We start from the raw sequence: 21,184 nt of genomic DNA, 5'->3' as shown, positions 1-21,184 counted from the left end.
GCTTGCAGCGTTCCTTTAACCCTTTTGCTGACATTTTGCACTTCTGGCAGCCAGGACAATTATTGCACTTTTGACATGTCCAAACGAATCCCAGAATAAAAAAATCATAATAACCCCCTTAACAAATTATAATTTTCTAACAGTAGACACCTGCCATGTTGTGAAAAAGCAATTTGGCACTTTAAACGCAAGCACCCTCATGCAATTTTGCAGCAAAGTGCCATTTTTCCCATGACTGCGGTTGTCTTGACGCACTGTTGACTGCCATATCCACCTTCATATATCTTTGAAAAAAATAGGAATTATAAAAAATAAATGCAGTAGAAAACACTGGGCCTAAAACTCCCACCCAAGCACAGGCTTACACACTAAAGACTATGTAAAAATAATAAATGAAGGTGTGAAAGCCGATATATACCACATGTGTGTACATTAACAAGAGCCTGACCTCTCAAAAACACTGCAATGGAGGCCATCTAATATGTCTGTCATCCACAGAATATATAGCGCACACTGCAAACAGCTGCCATGATATCAATATCAAAATTTTCTGACAGCAAAGAGAATACCATGCATAAAAATCTAACTTAATAATTCATACACAAAGCCACCTGATGCAACTTTGTATTGGAAGATAATTCAAATTTGTGACTAAAATACATGTTCTAGAAGAGTCCTTGTCCCAAAAAAATATTCTCCGCAAAAAATTAAGATGTAAGAAGCCGCCTTCAAACAGGTGTAATGCAGATGCTCCCATATTATAGACATAAAACCTGAACCTCCTACGGTTCATCGGAACTGGAACGCCATAACTCTGTTCTGATGAACTGCGGGAGGTCCGGGTGTTGCATCCATAATATGGCCACAAAAAACACTAACTGAAAGGAACCATTTATTGTGAAAGTCAGTGTCTTTCCTGCTCTTCTGACTGTTAGAAATCTTTGACATCTGTCAGAAATAGATCAGACATTCCTCTCTAGTCTAGCAACCGACAGTCTGCAAATTGTACGCTGAAGCTCAGGTACGGACAGTACGGGGACAGTGTGAAATGTAAACTTTATTAATATTTGTGTGTGTTTTGCAAGTATTTGGTGTGATTAGATGTCACAATCTGGACGATGGTAACCAACTGGGTCGTGGTATCTATAGACCAAGGCACAGAGGGATGATTAGATGGGCAAGCGCTCATCTTCTCACTCTTGTTCTGGAAAAAAAATTAAAAAAAAGACCCCCACATATGTGACAATCGGAGAGCAAGTATGCTCTCTGATTGCTTGGGGTGGAGGAATGATAACACGCACAGAAATACATGTTACCCCTCCTCCTGGGGACATGCACATTTCTAAAGGAAGATTAGGATCTGTCAGCACCTGACCCTCACTGCTCCACCCCGACTCTTCCATCCTGGGTGAGATTATGGCTAGCTGAAGGAGGCGCTACTTCAACCTGCTCTATCCCAGGCTGTACAGAACCTAGAGATCTGAGCCAGGTCTTTACAACTGATAATCTAAGGGATTCCAGTGCTAGCCACCATATGACCAAAGATAAAGCCTTTAGAAACCAGGTATATTTTCAGGTTTAAAGCAAGACCTGGCTGAAATCGCTAGCTGCTATACAGCATGAGATACAGCCATCAGAAGCAAGGATGCATGAGACATATCCTTGGCTACATAAATGCTACCCAAGGATGTAAGAGATGAATCCTTGGCAGGAAAATGTTAAGAGGTTTTATGAATATTCCAGATAATTTACTGCTCATTTATTCTATTTGGATATAGTAGCAGTAGCATAGTACTGAATAGAGGTATTATACTGTGGCAGGCAGTATATATATATATACAGTTGCAAGAAAAAGTATGTGAACCCTTTGGAATGATATGGATTTCTGCACAAACTGGTCATAAAATGTGATCTGATCTTCAGCTAAGTCACAACAATAGACAATCACAGTCTGCTTAAACTAATAACACACAAAGAATTAAATGTTACCATGTTTTTATTGAACACACCATGTAAACATTCATAGTGCTGGTGGAAAAAGTATGTGAACCCCTAGACCAGGGGTGCACAACCTGCGGCCCGGGGGCCACATGCGGTCCTTGATACCATTCTGTGCGGCCCCCAACCATCTGGTAACAGACATGTATGCCTATGTCTTGTGGCTGCTCACATGTATTTTTCATGTATTTCTCCCATTAGATGGGAGTCCTAGAAGTGTAACTAGACATTAATGGTATATAATGTGTGTTCAATATGCCATAAGTACAATATTTCAGTTGTTAATACACCTTTAAATTTTAATTGCGGCCCTCATCATTGGTTCAGTCTGGCAATGTGGCCCCCAACCAGGAAACGTTGTGCACCCCTGCCCTAGACTAATGATATCTCCAAGAGCTAATTGGAGTGAGGTGTCAGCCAACTGGAGTCCAATCAATGAGATGAGATTGGAGGTGTTGGTTACAGCTGCTCTGCCCTATAAAAACACACACACCAGTTCTGGGTTTGCTTTTCACAAGAAGCACTACCTGATGTGAATGATGCCTCGCACAAAAGAGCTCTCAGAAGATCAACGATTAAGAATTGTTAACTTGCATAAAGCTGGAAAGGGTTATGAAAGTATCTCCAAAAGCCTTGCTGTTCATCAGTCCACGGTAAGACAAACTGCTGCTACTACTATCCCTAGGAGTGGCCGTCCTGTAATGATGACTGCAAGAGCACAGCACAAACTGCTCAATGAGGTGAAGAAGAATCCTAGAGTGTCAGCTAAAGACTTACAAAAGTCTCTTGCATATGCTAACATCCCTGTTGGCGAATCTACGATATGTAAAACACTAAACAAGAATGGATTACACTAAACAAGAATGGATTTCATGGGAGGATACCACAGCGGAAGCCACTGCTGTCCCAAAAAAATATTGCTGCACATTTACAGTTTGCCCAAGAGCACTTGGATGTTCCACAGCAGTACTGGCAAAATATTCTGTGGACAGATGAACCCAAAGTTGTTTGGAAGAAACACACAACACTATGTGTGGAGAAAAAGAGGCACAGCACACCAACATCAAAACCTCATCCCAACTGTGAAGTATGGTGGTGAGGGAATCATGGTTTGGGGCTGCTTTGCTTTGTCCAGGCCTGGACCGATTGCCATCATCGAAGGAAAAAAGAATTCCTAAGTTTATCAAGACATTTTGCAGGAGAACTTAAGGCCATCTGTCCACCAGCTGAAGCTCAACAGAAGATGGGTGTTGCAACAGGACAACAAAGCATAGAAGTAAATCAACAACAGAATGGCTTAAACAGAAGAAAATACGCCTTCTGGAGTGGCCCAGTCAGAGTCCTGACCTCAACCCGATTAAGATGCTGTGGCATGACCTCAAGAAAGCGATTCACACCAGACATCCCAAGAATATTGCTGAACTGAAACAGTTCTGTAAAGAGGAATGGTCAAGAATTACTCCTGACCGTTGTGCACGTCTGATCTGCAACTACAGGAAACGTTTGGTTGAAGTTATTGCTGCCAAAGGAGGTTCAACCAGTTATTAAATCCAAGGGTTCATATACTTTTTCCACCTGCACTGTGAATGTTTACATGGTGTGTTCAATAAAAACATGGTAACATTTAGTTCTTTGTGTGTTATTAGTTTAAGCAGACTGTGATTGTCTATTGTTGTGACTTAGATGAAGATCAGATCACACTTTATGACCAATTTGTGCAGAAATTCATATCATTCCAAAGGGTTAACATACTTTTTCTTGCAACTGTATTTATCTATCTACACACGTATAGCAAAGCTGCAATACCAGACACAAAGCATGGACAAATGTGGCACTGTTCCCAAAAGAAAGCAGTCATGTTTTTTAAATCCTGTGCAACCCCTTTAAATCAGGAAATGGCAACTTGTAAAATGTTATTTTGCAAAGCCAGAATAGACAGTATTTTGTAATAAAATGAAATAATCAAATGAAGAGCAAGTATACAGTATAATTATTATGTCACTTTTCTATTAATTTATTTCAGATTCTTATTATTGTTTTATTAGTCATTTCATTCATTTTTTTTATTAAAAATATCTCGGTTCTTCAAAAAAGATCTTATCAGGAGACAACATGACACCGATGTGTTATTCTGTAAAAATCTGACTAGATAATGACACTTTTAACTACTCCCCTAACACCCATGAAAGGTGTGCGTTCTCCGCTGGGTAACAAAGCTGATAAATGTTACAATTACGATTTCAATCTCTTTTTACACACTCCTTGTTTTCATTACATAGGCGCGCAGCTTATTAATTCATCAAAATGACCTGTGTTACTAATAAAAATCAAAAAGAATAAAACATGACAACATTTCTATACAACTCCAGAACGTGTCGCTGGCTTTGATGTCTGACTGAGCCTCCAGTGGCTTTACAGTGCGCAGCTCTAAGAGCTTGAGAACTTCAAAGACTTCAATATCCATGTTGTCAACATACAGCACTTTCCAACATCAGCCGAGCTCTCGAAAACCAAGATGCATTTAGCTTTACGTACAGGAGGATGTTTTATAGATGTCTATCATTCAATCCATTACTTCTGGCAGATAATTCTATTCGGTTCTTAGAAGAAAATTCACAGTGAGGCGGAGGAAGAAATGTAAAAATTACCAGATGAGGACAATGTGCTTGAAAAAAGGGTTTCTCTGATGCTGTTCTTCACACTTTATACTACTGTGTTGAATGATATTATAGTTTTTGTACAAAACATTTATTTTATTTTTTTTGTGTTATTTTATTCCTGTATTACAGTACTTTACCATTTGGAAGCAGTCAAGGTTATCATTTTAAGGATGGACTAAAATCAATGTTCTGAGCAATACCAAAGTAAAGATAGAAAGTTGTTTTCTATGTAATTAAAGACCAACTAAAATCACAAAATGAAGAAGATATTTTCCTTGCGGCAAACGTGTCTGCAATACCTGAATGATCTTCCATCATTGTTTTTGAAGAAACAAAAAATATGTACAGGTCGTCAGGTCTTCTAGTAGGTTTTGAAATTTTTTAGTACATTTTCAAAAATATCAGTTGAAAAATTATCGATGCCAAATAACCAAGAAATGAACACTTGTTTAATCAGTAAGTTGATTAAAATTAAAATTAAAGAAGATGGGGGATTACCCAGTGGCAAAAACAAGGGAGACCTAGTACTTGGCAAGACCAGACTTCTTTCAACTTAGAGCATATAATTTGTCCACAATGGACTAAACTTCGCAATCACTACATTAAAACCAAACCAAAAAAGATTTCCATACATTTAATAGGCCATTACTATGGGTCAATGGTCACCTTTGTGACCCTGGGGAATTACTAGAACAATATCGCCTGTCAGCTCCACTTGTTTTTCTTCTGGAGACTGCATGATTGGTCCATTATAGTCATCGGACAACCTTGCAGCCCACGGTAAATACCAACTCTTGTGAAACCAACAAGAGATGAATTGGCACTGCACTTTTCTAGAACCACTACCACTTTGTTCTGGTGAACAGTAGAGGTGACAGTAGTCAAACCTCTACTGACCTGACATTGGTGGTATATCCTTGAGATGTGCCATCAATGTCTTTGCTACAACAACTCATTTTAGAAACAATGCCAACAAAGGTTTACAGGGAACCTGTCAGGTTGAATGAGCTCCAGGCAGCATGTTATTGAGCAGGATGAGCTGAGAAGATTGGTATATAGCTTTGAGTGAAGAGATTCAATATTGGATTTTATTCATGTAAATAATTGCCCTTTCTTTGCTTAAAGGGTTATTCCATGACTAATGTATAAAATGAATCATATAGTACATGATAACCTCCTTGTAACAAAGCTAGAACCAGCCCTGTATCTCACATGGATCCAGAGATCTCCCCATTCACTGCTCTGTTAGATTTATATCAAGCTCACAGCTCAAGGGGAGTGTCTTTTCTGCTGTAGCTGAAGGGGGCGTGTCCATGCTCTCCCTATCACAGCTCAGGAGGCAGTTGAGGGATGAAAGTGAGCATGTGCGACCATCTCAGTGAGCAGGACAAAGAAATAAGAAAAAATAACAAACAGATGGCGCTATATAGATACATTTTATTGAATAACTCAGTGGCTATGCTAAATATTTAATTACATGCAATTACAAGTATTGAGATCCAGATGCTGGTTTGAAAACTGTAGAATATTTTGCCTGGGATAACCCCTTTAAGAGTCCAGTGGGTGGTCCTACTCAATGATTTACAACCTTCCCAGTATGAGTGTGTGTACAAAGGTAGCTGTCAATCACTGAGGACTGCCCACTTGACTCCTAAGCATAGAAAGAGCAAGGATTTAAATGACTAAAAATACAACTAACACCGAATAAAGGTTATACGGTGTATAAAAGGTGCACAATTTTGCACTAAAAACATTCTGACCTTCATTGACTTTAAGTTTTTACACCATTCTATTTCTTAAAGCAGAAATAGGGGGGACCAAAGGCCGACACATTTTACTATAACACCAGAAAACTGAAATAGTTTAGAACTGAAATCTACACCAGCTCCAAGCTGGCATAGGTTAGGGTTAGTTTCTGGTGCACAGACATCATAGAGGCGAGGCGTCCACCTTATGCTTCAGACTGTTTACTAAGACTGACGTGTGAAACGCTAGTCTTTAGTAAATGACCCCATTGCATCACGCTTTGGGAGGTGCCAGTCTGTCTGAGTGTATGCATTTCCAGGAAATTTCACTACCACTTGCAAAGGGACCGTTTTTTAACATTCAAGTGATAAACTTGTTTCCTACAAAGGAAATGCATATTCCAAATGCAGGCCCAGTCTGAACGGCATAATACAGCAAATTTAACAGAGGGGAATGAAAATATATAGAATCACAACATAGATACCAAAACATACACAGATAATACAAGTTATGAGAAAGGTTTTCCATTTCTTACAGGTGGCTCTCGCTGCCCTCTGATTGGATCCCTCACTGCAAAATTGTGGGGCTCTGATCAGTTGCTATCACAGCCTTGGGCCTTGTGAAGGCTCCCAGGCCTGTAATCGAAAACTGCCTGCAAAGCCATGCCCAAGGCAGGGCTTGAAAGGCAGCCAGTAAAAATCTCATACACTGCAATAGTATTCTATTGCAGTACATGGTAATAGTAATCAGAAGATTGCATGTTTAAGTTCCCCAAAAATTACAGTAAAAAATAAAACAAAGAAGAAAAAAAAAAGATACACAATTTTTTTTAAATCTTCTCCTTTCCTAATTTTACATACTGTGGGGTTTTGCTCTTGTAGACAGTTTTCCACCTGCAGTCCACAGTAGGCTTAAAGGGAACCTGTCACCATGATTTTGCGCATAGAGCTGGGGACATGGGCTGCTAGATGGCCACTAGCACATCTGCAGTACCCAGGTCCCATAGCTCTCTGCGCTTTTATTGTGTTAAAAAACCGTTTTGAGTGATATGCAAATTACCTGATATGAGTCCTGTAGCCGGAGATGAGTCAAGCGGAAAGGAGCCCAGCACCGCCCCGCGTCCTCCGAATCTCCTTCTTGCTGGCTGACGTCACAGAGCTGGAGCGCCGAAATCTCGCGATGCGCGAGCTAGCGCATGCGCAGTGTCGCATTATGTTCATTCCCTGTACTGGCACAGGGAACGAACTATGCATGCGCTAGCTCGCGCATCGCGAGATTTCGGCGCTCCAGCTCTGTGACGTCAGCCAGCAAGAAGGAGATTCGGAGGACGCGGGGCGGTGCTGGGCTCCTTTCCGCTTGACTCATCTCCGGCTACAGGACTCATATCAGGTAATTTGCATATCACTCAAAACGGTTTTTTAACACAATAAAAGCGCAGAGAGCTATGGGACCTGGGTACTGCAGATGTGCTAGTGGCCATCTAGCAGCCCATGTCCCCAGCTCTATGCGCAAAATCATGGTGACAGGTTTATTTTAAGGGGCCTGTTTCCCGGCATGTGGCTCTCAGCCCTTTAGCACGGCACAAATTCACAGGTCCTAAAACACAGAGACTCCCCAGCTTCTCTGTCAGATAGAGGATAAACCACAACCAGCTGAGACTGCTGGCTGGGTTTTATATAGGCCAAAAAAGACCCGGCCTGGAGCGTGGGGAAAAGCCACCCACCCAGCACTTTGGCTACTCCCAGTAAGAGCCGGCACGGATCGGCTTTACAGCCATACTAACAACAAACAGTGTCAATCAGCACTAGCTGCCGCTGACACTTAAAACTACCGGCTCTTACCTCACCGAGGCCAGGAATCTCGGTGACACATACGGTACCTTCCATCAATGATGGCCCCTTGCGCCTTCCTACAATACATACAGTAAATAAACAATAACAAAATAAGCATAATAGGTATTGCTGCATCCGATAATGTCTGGACTATTAAAATATAAGAATGTTTTTTTGCGCTGTGAATCCTGTAACAGAAAACAAAATGTGTGATATGCCATTTTTGGGTCACCTTGCCCCCAACAAGAAATTGAATAATACAGTATAAAAAAAATTCATGTGTACCTCAAATTGGTACCAAGAAAAACTAGAGCTTGCCCTGCAAAAAAAAAAAAAAGTCCTCCCACAGGTCTGCAGACGGAAATGGGTTATGGGGACGAATATGGAGAGGCAAAGAAATTTTTTTTTGATTTTTTTCTAAATGGTAAAAAAAATAATAATAAAAACTACATAAAATTTGGTATAGCTATAATCGCACTGACCCACAGGATAAGGTCATCATGTCATATTTAGGGCACAGTGAACACTGTAATAACCAAACCCAAAAACCTTGGCATTGTGGGGTTTTTTTTCAACCTCACCAAATAATTTTTGTCTGTTTTCAACTATGTGAATGTAAAATTGTAAAAGCTGTGGCCCTTGGAAGGAAGGAAGGGAGGAAAAAACAAAACAAAACAAAAAAAAAAAAAAAAAAAAAACCTTGGCCGAGTCCCTAAAAGAGTTATGCCATGATTTATGTAAAAAATGAAAATCGGGGATCATATAGCTCATGCCAATATCCAATACCTTTCTAACAAAGCTAGAACCAGCCATGTACCGCACATGGTTCCAGAGATCTCCCCATTGACTGCTCTAATTGCTCTGCTACATTATTTTCAGTCTGGCAGCTCAGGGGTGTGTCCTCTCTGCTGCAGCTCTCTCCCTGTAACTGCCACAGCTTCTAACAGAACATATGGCTGGTGGCAGTTGAAGATTTAAACTGAGAGCTTACGACCACCTCAGTCACATGGACAGAAAATAAGAAAAAGAAATAACAGCAGGCGGCTCTATACAGATACATTTTATTCAATTACTGATTGACTATAAAAAATGTTTAATAACATGCAATTACAGAAGTATTCAGACCCAGGAGCTGTGTTTTGTGACACAACCCCTTTAAGGCGTTATAATACATAGTGCCAACATAGCGTACATCATAAGTAGCCAGAAATCCTCTCTATTCATTTCAATATGACCTAGATTTACAATACATTCAAATGAGAGCAGAGGATTAGCAGCCATTTATGAATCAGGGTTTACTGCGTATGATTCCTATGTATTTAAACAATGCCTATATTTATTTAGACAATACCTATATTGGTTCCTATAGTGCAGACCCTATGAATTCCATGGTGTCTATATAAACCCACCCTGGACGTTATACATGATGACGGCTGGGATTTTCTAGGTGCAGGTTTACAGAACTAGGTGAACTGCTTCCACTGACATTTTACTGGTGACAGGTTTCAGATTTTGTGCATCGCTCCCTCCATAAGCTTATCTTTCCCCTGCAGGCAATGTATGAAGAAGTACGATAATGGCAATTTAACTTTTAATATAGCTAATCTTTCTTATGAAGATTAGATGTCAGAATCATAAAGAGACTGCATTGTTTAACTGTATATTATAAACTAAATATAAGCCTTGGAAACAATTTGATAAAATATCAAGGCATGGTTTCATCTCTGGGTTTGGTGGGCTTATACTTGTTTCAAGCACAGGTGGTATTAAATCTACACTAACTAAGAGAGCGCAACGGGACATACCTTGAAGACCCAAGCGGAGGACCAAAAGAAAGAGGGTTAATTTCAGCTCCTCGAAAAAAGGGATCACCTGAAAAGCTTTTCTAATGGGTGGTGCCCGCCAAGCAATCGTCACATGGGCAAGATGTGGCCACAGTACAAAATAAATTAAAGGGGTTTTCCAGCAGTCCAGTAGTGATGCCTAGCCCTCAGGATGTCCTCAATATCTGAAAGGTGGGAGTCTGAGTCCTGGCACCCTTACCGATCAGCTATCTGAAGAAGCCACAGAGCTCAGGTGACCTATCCTAAAGATACTGTAGGTCATCAACATCCAATTTCCCAGAATGGGTCTCAGCAATCAGATGGATCTGTAAAAATACTATATGTACTAATCACATAGCTATGGTTAAAAAGATCCACATATTTCTCACTGACACACATGGCAAAATTTAACCCAAAAATCTTGGGTCTCTGGTGGAGGCAATGTGGGGACATGGTTGATCTGTTACATATGCTTTTGGGGGGTGTTTTAACTCGGATTTATAAGTGGTTGTTTGGTAGTTGTTCCCTACGTAAATAATTTTTAAAGTGAAAGAAACATAACAAAAATTATTCTAATAATCCACCTCTGGATCCAATCTCAAGAACGAGGCCCCTTCTTGAATGGAGACGCGGTTGTGCTACCTTTTCCATTAAATTCTATGGGAGTTCTGAAAATAGCATGCTTACTTGGCTATTACAGTCAGCAACCAGGGAGAAGTTAATTAATTTGAAGAAAGCGTGTACCTAGGACTTTGCATCTAGCCTACGTGTCTCCTGCACAGCATCTGCTATGTGGGACACCACCCTGAACGAGGCCTGATGCCTCTCATGTGATTACTAATCAGCTGAAAGGAACATCTCTGCTCTCACCTTTCCTTTGGGAAATGGGAAGATGTCTTACGAAGCTCCATTTCTTAGCGGGTGTGTTCCATGAAAACATTTATGATTAAAGTATATATGAGGCTCCTCCTGTGTGTCCACAATGTTTGGGATGAGAAGAGGCTGCTTTGGATGTCACGGGGAGGTTGGAAAGTGAAGCTTATTAAAAGCTGCTCATAAAGCACAGACGTTTCCTCCTGACCTTTCCCTAGTGAACGAGTGTAGCAGCATCTTCTGTGAGATCAGCTTAAGGGGACCTGTCAAAGCTCCTGTGAAGTATGTCCCTAAACATTCTGACACAGTCCCATCAGTTCTGGCAGGGTTACATTAAGAGGACACCCCCACTAGTAACACAGAACAAAAGAGGAATGGCACGTGTAAGAATTCGGAAAAAAGACTTTCACAGACAAATTAGGATCCTCTATACTACACCACACAGGAGAGCAGACATATCCTCTGTACTACACCACACAGGAGAGCCGACAGATCCTCTATACTACACCACACAGGAAAGCCGACAGATCCTCTATACTACACCACACAGGAGAGCTGACAGATCCTCTATACTACAACACACAGGAGAGCCGACAGATCCTCTATACTACACCACACAGGAGAGCCGACAGATCCTCTATACTACACCGCACAGGAGAGCCGACAGATCCTCTATACTACACCACACAGGAGAGCCGACAGATCCTCTGTACTACACCACACAGGAGAGCTGACAGATCCTCTATACTACACCACACAGGAGAGCAGACAGATCCTCTATACTACAACACACAGGAGAGCCGACAGATCCTCTATACTACACCACACAGGAGAGCTCACAGATCCTCTATACTACACAGGAGAGCCGACAGATCCTCTGTACTACACCACACAGGAGAGCCGACAGATCCTCTATACTACACCACACAGGAGAGCAGACAGATCCTCTATACTACAACACACAGGAGAGCCGACAGATCCTCTGTACTACACCACACAGGAGAGCCGACAGATCCTCTATACTACACCACACAGGAGAGCCGACAGATCCTCTGTACTACACCACACAGGAGAGCTGACAGATCCTCTATACTACACCACACAGGAGAGCTGACAGATCCTCTGTACTACACCACACAGGAGAGCTGACAGATCCTCTATACTGCACCACACAGGAGAGCTGACAGATCCTCTATACTACACCACACAGGAGAGCAGACAGATCCTCTATACTACACCACACAGGAGAGCTGACAGATCCTCTATACTGCACCACACAGGAGAGCGTACAGATCCTCTATACTACACCACACAGGAGAGCTGACAGATCCTCTATACTACACCACACAGGAGAGCTGACAGATCCTCTGTACTACACCACACAGGAGAGCTGACAGATCCTCTATACTACACCACACAGGAGAGCAGACAGATCCTCTATACTGCACCACACAGGAGAGCTGACAGATCCTCTATACTACACCACACAGGAGAGCTGACAGATCCTCTATACTACACCACACAGGAGAGCCGACAGATCCTCTGTACTACACCACACAGGAGAGCTGACAGATCCTCTATACTACACCACACAGGAGAGCAGACAGATCCTCTATACTACACCGCACAGGAGAGCCGACAGATCCTCTATACTACACCACACAGGAGAGCAGACAGATCCTCTATACTACACCACACAGGAGAGCGGACATATCCTCTGTACTACACCACACTGGAGAGCCGACAGATCCTCTGTACTACACCACACAGGAGAGCTGACAGATCCTCTATACTACACCACACAGGAGAGCAGACAGATCCTCTATACTACACCGCACAGGAGAGCCGACAGATCCTCTATACTACACCACACAGGAGAGCCGACAGATCCTCTGTACTACACCACACAGGAGAGCCGACAGATCCTCTGTACTACACCACACAGGAGAGCTGACAGATCCTCTATACTACACCACACAGGAGAGCCGACAGATCCTCTGTACTACACCACACAGGAGAGCTGACAGATCCTCTATACTACACCACACAGAAGAACAGACAGATCTTCTATAATACACAACACTGGAGAGATGATAGATCCTCTGTACTACACCACACAAGAGAGCTGACAGATCCTCTGTACTACACCACACAGGAAAGCTGACAGATCCTCTGTACTACACCACACAGGAGAGCCGACAGATCCTCTATACTACACCACACAGGAGAACTGACAGATCCTCTACACTACACCACACAGGAGAGCTGACAGATCCTCTATACTACACCACACAGGAGAGCCGACAGATCCTCTACACTACACCACACAGGAGAGCTGACAGATCCTCTATACTACACCACACAGGAGAGCCGACAGATCCTCTATACTACACCACACAGGAGAGCTGACAGATCCTCTATACTACACCGCACAGGAGAGCCGACAGATCCTCTATACTACACCGCACAGGAGAGCTGACAGATCCTCTATACTACACCACACAGGAGAGCTGACAGATCCTCTGTACTACACCACACAGAAGAACAGATAGATCTTCTATAATACACAACACTGGAGAGATGATAGATCCTCTGTACTACACCACACAAGAGAGCTGACAGATCCTCTGTACTACACCACACAAGAGAGCTGACAGATCCTCTGTACTACACCACACAGGAAAGCTGACAGATCCTCTGTACTACACCACACAGGAGAGCCGACAGATCCTCTATGCTACACCACACAGGAGAACTGACAGATCCTCTATAATACACAACACTGGAGAGATGATAGATCCTCTATACTACACCACACAAGAGAGCTGACAGATCCTCTGTACTACACCACACAGGAGAGCTGACAGATCCTCTATACTACACCACACAGGGGAGTTGACAGGCTGACAGATCCTCTATACTACACCACACAGGGGAGCTGACAGGCTGACAGATCCTCTATACTACACCACACAAGAGAGCTGACAGATCCTTTATAATACACCACACAGCAGAGCTGACATATTCTCTATTCTACACCACAGAGGAGAGCTGACAGATCCTCTATACCAGGCATGCTCAACCTGCGGTCCTCCAGCTGTTGCAAAACTACAATTCCCAGCATGCCCGAACAGCCTACAGCAGGGCATTGTGGGAGTTGTAGTTTTACAACAGCTGGTGGGCCGCAGGTTGGGCATGTCTGCTCTTTACTACACCACACAGGAGAACTGACAGATCCTCGGCACTACACAACACAGGAGAGATAAAAGATCCTCTACACGACTCAGAAGAGCTGACAGATCCTCATCACACACGGAAGCAGACAGATCCTTGAACCTCACAAGAGAGCCGAAATGTAAGCATAACACATTTTGACAAATCCTCAAGTTTTTAAAGGAGCCGTGACAGATATAACTGTTCCATTATGATTAATTTAGTAACACATCCTAACACATGGATGCCATAGACCAGTGATGGCTAACCTTGGCACTCCAGCTGTGGTGAAACTACGACTCCCAGCATGCTCCATTTATTTCTATAGAGTTCTGAGAGCAGCCAAGCAAGGGGGGCATCTTGGGAGTTGTAGTTTTACCACAGCTGGAGTGCCAAGGTTAGCCATCACTGCCATAGACTTATACGGGATCTGTCAATTATACGGTCCAACATAGCAACAGGAAACCTGACAAAATAGAGAAACTGAAGCCAGCTGATGGCATTCACCATCAGAAAAACTCCCATGAAAGTCAGTGAGGTGTTTCACGTAAACCACTCATATGAACATAGCCTTAGGGCAGATAACTAGTAAATTATCAGGAATAAATGCTCCTACAAATGCTTGTTCGCTAATGTCTTTTTCAGCCATATAATTAACTGTTTAAGCAGCACAGCTAGATGCATTTCACTCAGAAGCAGGAGACATATCACTTCTGTGAAATCTGCCAGCACTGTACTGCTGTGATGTTCTTTCCCTTACTTTCCACTATGTTTGCTTTCAGCTCCAGAGCTCACAGAACAGATAATGAGGGAGAAATCACACTTGCAGAAAGACAGGAGGCTACTGCAAATTCAGTAACTGAGGCTCAGGATCTCAGATAGCTCTGACAGAACACATTTCTTCTCTTCAATCTCTGTTACTAAAGACGGATCTTGCCTGGCAACTGGCAGTGGGCTACAAATTCGGTAGAAGCGAGTGGCCATGATTTTTTAAATGACAGGATTTAGAAATTTGCCATTTACACCATTCTCTATTAAATAAAATAAATTGTGTGAAAGTACAGTGGCTTTTTAAACGAGTTAGCAATGATCAGAAATGAATGGTTTGATCCTTATCACTGCATTGCGAATTAACCCATGAAAATAGGTCTTTATTCTGCCCCCCCAACATCCTCATAGATTTCTCAGCCACTAAAAAAAAACAGGAAACATATGGCAATGACAAGCTACTTGTGGTCCGCACCTGGCCAGTACCAGGGACAAAGAATGATGCATTTCTTAAACTTGGGACACCATATATTTCCTTAGAATGCTATTAACCTCCTGAAAACATGTTAAAGGGAACTTAGGAGGTAATAAACAGCGGTAAAAGGCAGTAAATGTACAGTATATGTATTTTCCATGCTGGTCTTAAAAATCCCATAACTATGAATGTACGACCTGGACATCATCCTGTCAAATTAATAAATAGAGTTAAAATGGTTTCCCATTAGCTCTGTCAGTCACATGTACAGGCATCCCATATTCTGGTCTCCTTAAGAGCAAATACTAATAAAGTTAATTGCTTAATAGCGCAATAAAATAGAAAGGCGATGTAATAAAAGTAAAACTCCACTTCTGGGAAGAGCCAAAGTAATACAGCTTTGCTTTTACATGATGAAAACGATGAAATCCAATTCACGGTACTGAGGAAATCAGAAATTAAATTAGCTCTGTGCTTTTCTTTTTCTCTTAAAGTGAATATACAGCTCATTTTTAAGATTGCTCTCGTAAATTAGTCCGCATTGTGCGGAGGACTTTTATCTCTCGGCAATTAGTGTTATATGGGATGTAATAGAGAAAGGCAAAAACCAAGTGAATCCCCGTTCAGTCCACCAGCCACAAAGCTCGGCTTGTACTGCTCCATGCTGAGACTGGCACCAACTATATGTGACACTAGCATACCTCCCAACCATGCCGGATCCAGCGGGACAGTCTGGGATGTCCTTCAAACAGGTGAGGCAGGCGCTCCCCAGCAGGCACGATGTGGTCAGACATCACACTGCTGGGCTGTGTAGGAGGAGGCCGATTCCCGGGCCTGCACGCATTGTGCCTTCTGGGGAGCACAGAATGTTATCCTCGGGGGAAGGGCCAGGTGTGTATCTAGTGTTTTTCCTTGACATTTTCAAAGATTGGGAGGCATGCACTGGAACGGCGGTCATGTCCATTTTTTAACACCATGTTCTTTTTAGGTCCAGCATGTTTTGCAGATTAATTTTTCCAACTATCTTTATAGCGATTGACGCTCCGTATTTCTGATACAGAGCTCCAAATTCTCAGTATAGCCAGAAACCTAAATGATAAAATTCTATCAGCCTGCATCTGCTGCTAGGGAGAGCTCAGACCCTTACCTTATATAGTTAATATGTTTGCCCCATTACAAAAACGGATACCCTCTCCACAGGGGAGTTGGCACCCACACGTGTTTTCACTGCTCCATTCAACTCTGTGAGACAGCTGAGCGCTCCATTCAAGTGTGGGAACAAGGGCTTAAGCTCCTGCTGAACAGACACATATCCCCTATTAACAGGATGCTCTTGTAAAGGAACACATTTAAAGGGTTTATCCAAGGGGTTGTCCCATGAAAAATATTCTACATTTTTCAAACCTGGATTGAAATACTGAATACTTCTGTAACTGCATGTTACTACAATGGAGTTTAGCCACTGAGTTATTCAAGAAAATGGATCTGTATAGCGCCACCTGCTGTTTGTACTTTTACTTATTTCTCAGCCCACCTCACGTCCACTGCCACCAGCCAGATCCACTGCGACTGTGAAAGGGAGAGAACCGCAGAAGAAAGGACACACAATGCGAGAAAGAAAATGTCCTCTGATGAAGGGCACACCCCCGGCGCTGTCAGCTTGAGCTAAATCTAGCAGAACCATTGGAGCAGTGAATGTGGAGATCTCTGGACCCATGTAAGGTTCAGGGCTGGTTCCTGATTTGTTCGAAAGAGATAGTCATGTGTTCTATGATGTCTGATTTTAATTTTTCACATTTTAATGGTATTCCCTTTTAAATACTGATGACTTGTTAACAGCCAGGATGGAATGACTCTTCACCACACTGACACCGCCCAGATGACTCTTGGGGAGCAATTTACATGGAGCACAATGTGTTATTACTTCTTTTTATACATAATAGTAAAATGGATGATTATGATATGAGACATGTTTTACCTAGCTGTGGAACAACATAGCAATGGTCTAATCTCCTAATATCTAGTGATTGGCTTCTTTTACAAAGTAAACAGACCCATACCCCCCACCAAGTGATTAATGTATGTTCTAATGTACATTCTGATCTCTTAATTGGGTAAGAATTTTTAACGTAACTGTGGTCAATGGTAATAATTCATAGGGCCCCAAAATTAAAACAGCAGGGTAAGTAGCAATAATTAAATGGCTCCATTCATTAACAGAAGAGATTGTGAACAAAAACACAAAATATGTAAGGCTACTTTCACACTAGCGTTCGGGGCTCTGCTTGTGAGTTCCGTTTGAAGGCTCTGACAAGCGGCCCCGAACGGATCCGTACAGCCCTAATGCATTCATTACAAATCTAAAGAACATTTTATTATACAGACATTAAACTTTAGTTACATAAAACTCAATTGAAATGAATATTATTTCCACTTAATGTTCTTACCAACGTTCCCCATGCGCAGGTGAAGCCGACCTTTTATAACAGTATGAACTCCTATGGGTTTGACGGCTCCTTGCTTAGAGACGTCTCCGCTCATCGCCATTGTCTCCTGCTCATATTCCGTCGTTATGACTTCCAGCTCGTGAGACACCTGAACAGCGGTGCGACCTTGGCGTAGTAAATGCTGCAATACAGAACAAAAGCCGTACATCATCACAGATTGTACAGTGGAAGGCTCATAGCTGTGTATTCTCTGGGCTTATTTATGAGGTCAGCTTTTCTCCCTGAACTGAACGGTGTACTTTGTATGAATCTACCTACACAAGTCAATAAGAGTCTCTAGTTCCAAATACACTCATTAATAAAATAAAATGAGTTGTTGGAATAGAATGAAACTTTCTGTGTGTGAATGTAATGAGGATATCTGTAAGTTATTACAATATTAGAGAGAAAGGAGATGTTTATTGGGGAAAAATGTACAATTGATAGGAGGCTGTAGGACCCTGTTGGGCCGCCTTTAGCCTGGATACAAGATGAGATACTGTTGGACATGGAGGAATACAGGTTCCATATGGTATCCTGCGCCACATTTGCCACAGATGTTGCGGTGGGTACTGTAGATCCTGCACACTTATAGGTTGCTGAATCTGGCGTCCCAGCTGGTCCCATAAATGGCGATAAATCTAGAAACCAGGCAGCCAAGAAAGTGTTGTAATCTGGAGAAGATATTCCTGGGAAACCCTTGCTGTGTGTGGACATTAGGGCTGCAGTAAACGAATATTTTTGTAATCGAGTATTCTATTGATTATATTTCTCGATTCATCGAGTAATCTAATAAGAAAAAGCTACTTAAAATAACGTACGTAATTAGGTATGTATAAAGTTATTGGTTTGAAGGGGTTAATAACTTTATACATGCCTAATGCCAAGGTGCTTCCATTAACCCCTCCAAACCAATAACTTTATACATGCCCATTGGGTTTGGAGGGGTTAATGGAAGCACCTTGGCATTAGGCATGTATAAAGTTATTGGTTGGAAGAGGTTAATGAAAGCACCTTGGAGGTGCCTTCATTAACCCCTCTCTAAACCAATAACTTTATACATGCCAAGGTGGTGCTTGCAGCCTCCATTAACCACTCTCTCTCCATCTGCCTCCCCCCAGCCTCTGATCTGCTTGCCCCCAGCCTCTGATCTCCCCCCCCCAGCCTCTGATCTGCCTCCCCCAGCCTCTGATCTGCCTCCCCCCCCCCAGCCTCTGATCTGCCTCCCCCCCAGCCTCTGATCTGCCTCCCCCCCCAGCCTCTGATCTGCCTCCCCCCCAGCCTCTGATCTGCCTCCCCCCAGCCTCTGATCTGCCTCCCCCCCAGCCTCTGATCTGCCTCCCCCCCCAGCCTCTGATCTGCCTCCCCCCCCCAGCCTCTGATCTGCCTCCCCCCCCAGCCTCTGATCTGCCGCCTCCCCCCCAGCCTCTGATCTGCCTCCCCCCCCAGCCTCTGATCTGCCTCCCCCCCCAGCCTCTGATCTGCCTCCCCCCCAGCCTCTGATCTGCCTCCCCCCCCAGCCTCTGATCTGCCTCCCCCCCAGCCTCTGATCTGCCATGGTATGTTAGTGAGCAGAGAGCAGCGCATTATACTCACGTGCGCTGTGGCCGCCGGTCGCTCCTTCTTCTGTCTGTGCGGCGGATTGCTAATGCTTACAGCATTAGCAATGCGCCGCACAGACCTATGAGAAGGAGCGACCGCCGGCCACAGCGCACGTGAGTATAATGCGCTGCTCTCTGCTCACTAACATACCATGGCAGCCAGGACTTCAGTAGCGTCCTGGCTGCCATGGTAACCGATCGGAGCCCCAGCATTACACTGCTGGGGCTCCGATCGGAACTGACACTGCCACCAATGATGGGGGGGAGGGGGGGGACCCTGTGGGATATGGCCGGCACATTCATTGGTGGCGCAGTGGCCACAGTCCCTCCCCTCCCCTCCTCCTCCTCCTCAGTCCCTCCCCTCCTCCTCCTACTTGGTCTTCAGCGGCAGCCGCGCACAGTGGGGACGGAGAGACTCCCTCCTCCTCCTCAGCTGTGCCGGCTCAGTCCTGCCTCTCTGGCCTCCGGAGGACACGGAAGCAGTGAGTGAGACGCTTAATTTCACTCCCGCTCCGTGATCACGTGATCTAAACGATTCCACGATGACTCGATTTAATCGAGTTATTCGAATAATCGTTTCAGCCCTAGTGGACATGCATTATTCTGCTGAAAAATGCCACCTGGAAGCCCTGTCATGAGAGGAACAGATGTGGCCGCAGGATGTTCTGAAGATATCTCTGAGCTGTTAGTGATCCTCATATCACTACTAGGGGTGACTGTCATATGCGATGGCTCCCCAGATCATCACACCAGCAGTTGGGACAGTGCATCACTCAACAGCAAAGGCAGTATGCCTCCATTTCGTCGTGGGCAGTGGTGTAGTATGGAGGGAGAGCAGGGGGTCACCAAATCCAAGTCGATGGTTCCCATCCCTGCCGCTCAACCTCATCGCCCTCAGGCCTATGAGACAGTGGAAAGGTGCAGGGGGGTTGCAATGGCATCATCGCAACCTCCTGTGCCTACTCAAAGGTGGTGTGATGACATTAAGACAGCACCTGAGACCTGCCGCAGAAGGACGCAATTATGTCATCAGGACCGCATGCGCAAGGACGCAGGCAACCAGGGCTGCAGACAGGAAGATGGCTGTAGCCTGCGTCATAGACTCTGGGAGTGAGGAGAGTCCTTTTTTTAGTTTTAGTTTTTGTCGTCATCAGTGCTGGTGGCTCTAAGGGTGGGGTTGGCAATATATTTAGAGATGGCACTATGGGAGGCATTACATTCTAGAGATGGTGCTATGGGGGCATTATATGCAAAGATAGCGCAGGCCGCAGGGGAGCATTATACACAGAGATGGTCCTATGGGTACCATTATTTGTAGAGATGGCACTATGGGGGACATTATATGCACAGATGGCACTACGGGGAGATTATATTTAGAGATGGTACTGTGGTGCTATGGGGGCATTAAATGTACAGAATGCACTACTGGGGGCATTATATGTACAGAGGGCACTACTGGGGGCATTATATTTGCAGAGTGCACTAGTGGGGGTATTTATGTACAGAGGGCACTACTGAGGGTCATTTGTCAATACAAGGCACTATGGGGGGGGGGGCATTACTACTAAATACGTGTTTTCTGTGTGTCAAATTATGCAGAGACAAGTTGTGATCGGGAAAAGTGCAAGTACAAGAATGAGAAAGTCTAAAAGGTATTCTGTGGAATCTTAAAAAAAAGAGACATATCCATAGGTTAGGTTACTGGCAAC

At 43.6% G+C, this 21,184-nt stretch overlaps 1 protein-coding gene across 2 annotated transcripts in view; it reads right to left on the bottom strand.

The window, feature by feature from the left end:
- The window catches only part of NPHP4 (nephrocystin 4), a 277,786-nt gene that overhangs the window by 70,521 nt on the left and 186,081 nt on the right, over window positions 1–21,184 (bottom strand). For both annotated transcript variants that reach the window (XM_044278368.1, XM_044278369.1), the window contains exon 18: window positions 17,836–18,016. In XM_044278368.1, coding sequence (XP_044134303.1) covers window positions 17,836–18,016 — 181 coding nt within the window. The remainder of the gene's footprint in view (window positions 1–17,835; window positions 18,017–21,184) is intronic.

Source organism: Bufo gargarizans, chromosome 2 (assembly GCF_014858855.1).
Source record: "Bufo gargarizans isolate SCDJY-AF-19 chromosome 2, ASM1485885v1, whole genome shotgun sequence".
In the NCBI taxonomy this organism is placed as follows: Eukaryota; Metazoa; Chordata; class Amphibia; order Anura; family Bufonidae; genus Bufo; species Bufo gargarizans.
The sequence above is the reverse complement of the archived record's forward strand: the minus strand, read 5'-3'. Positions and strand labels throughout refer to the sequence as shown.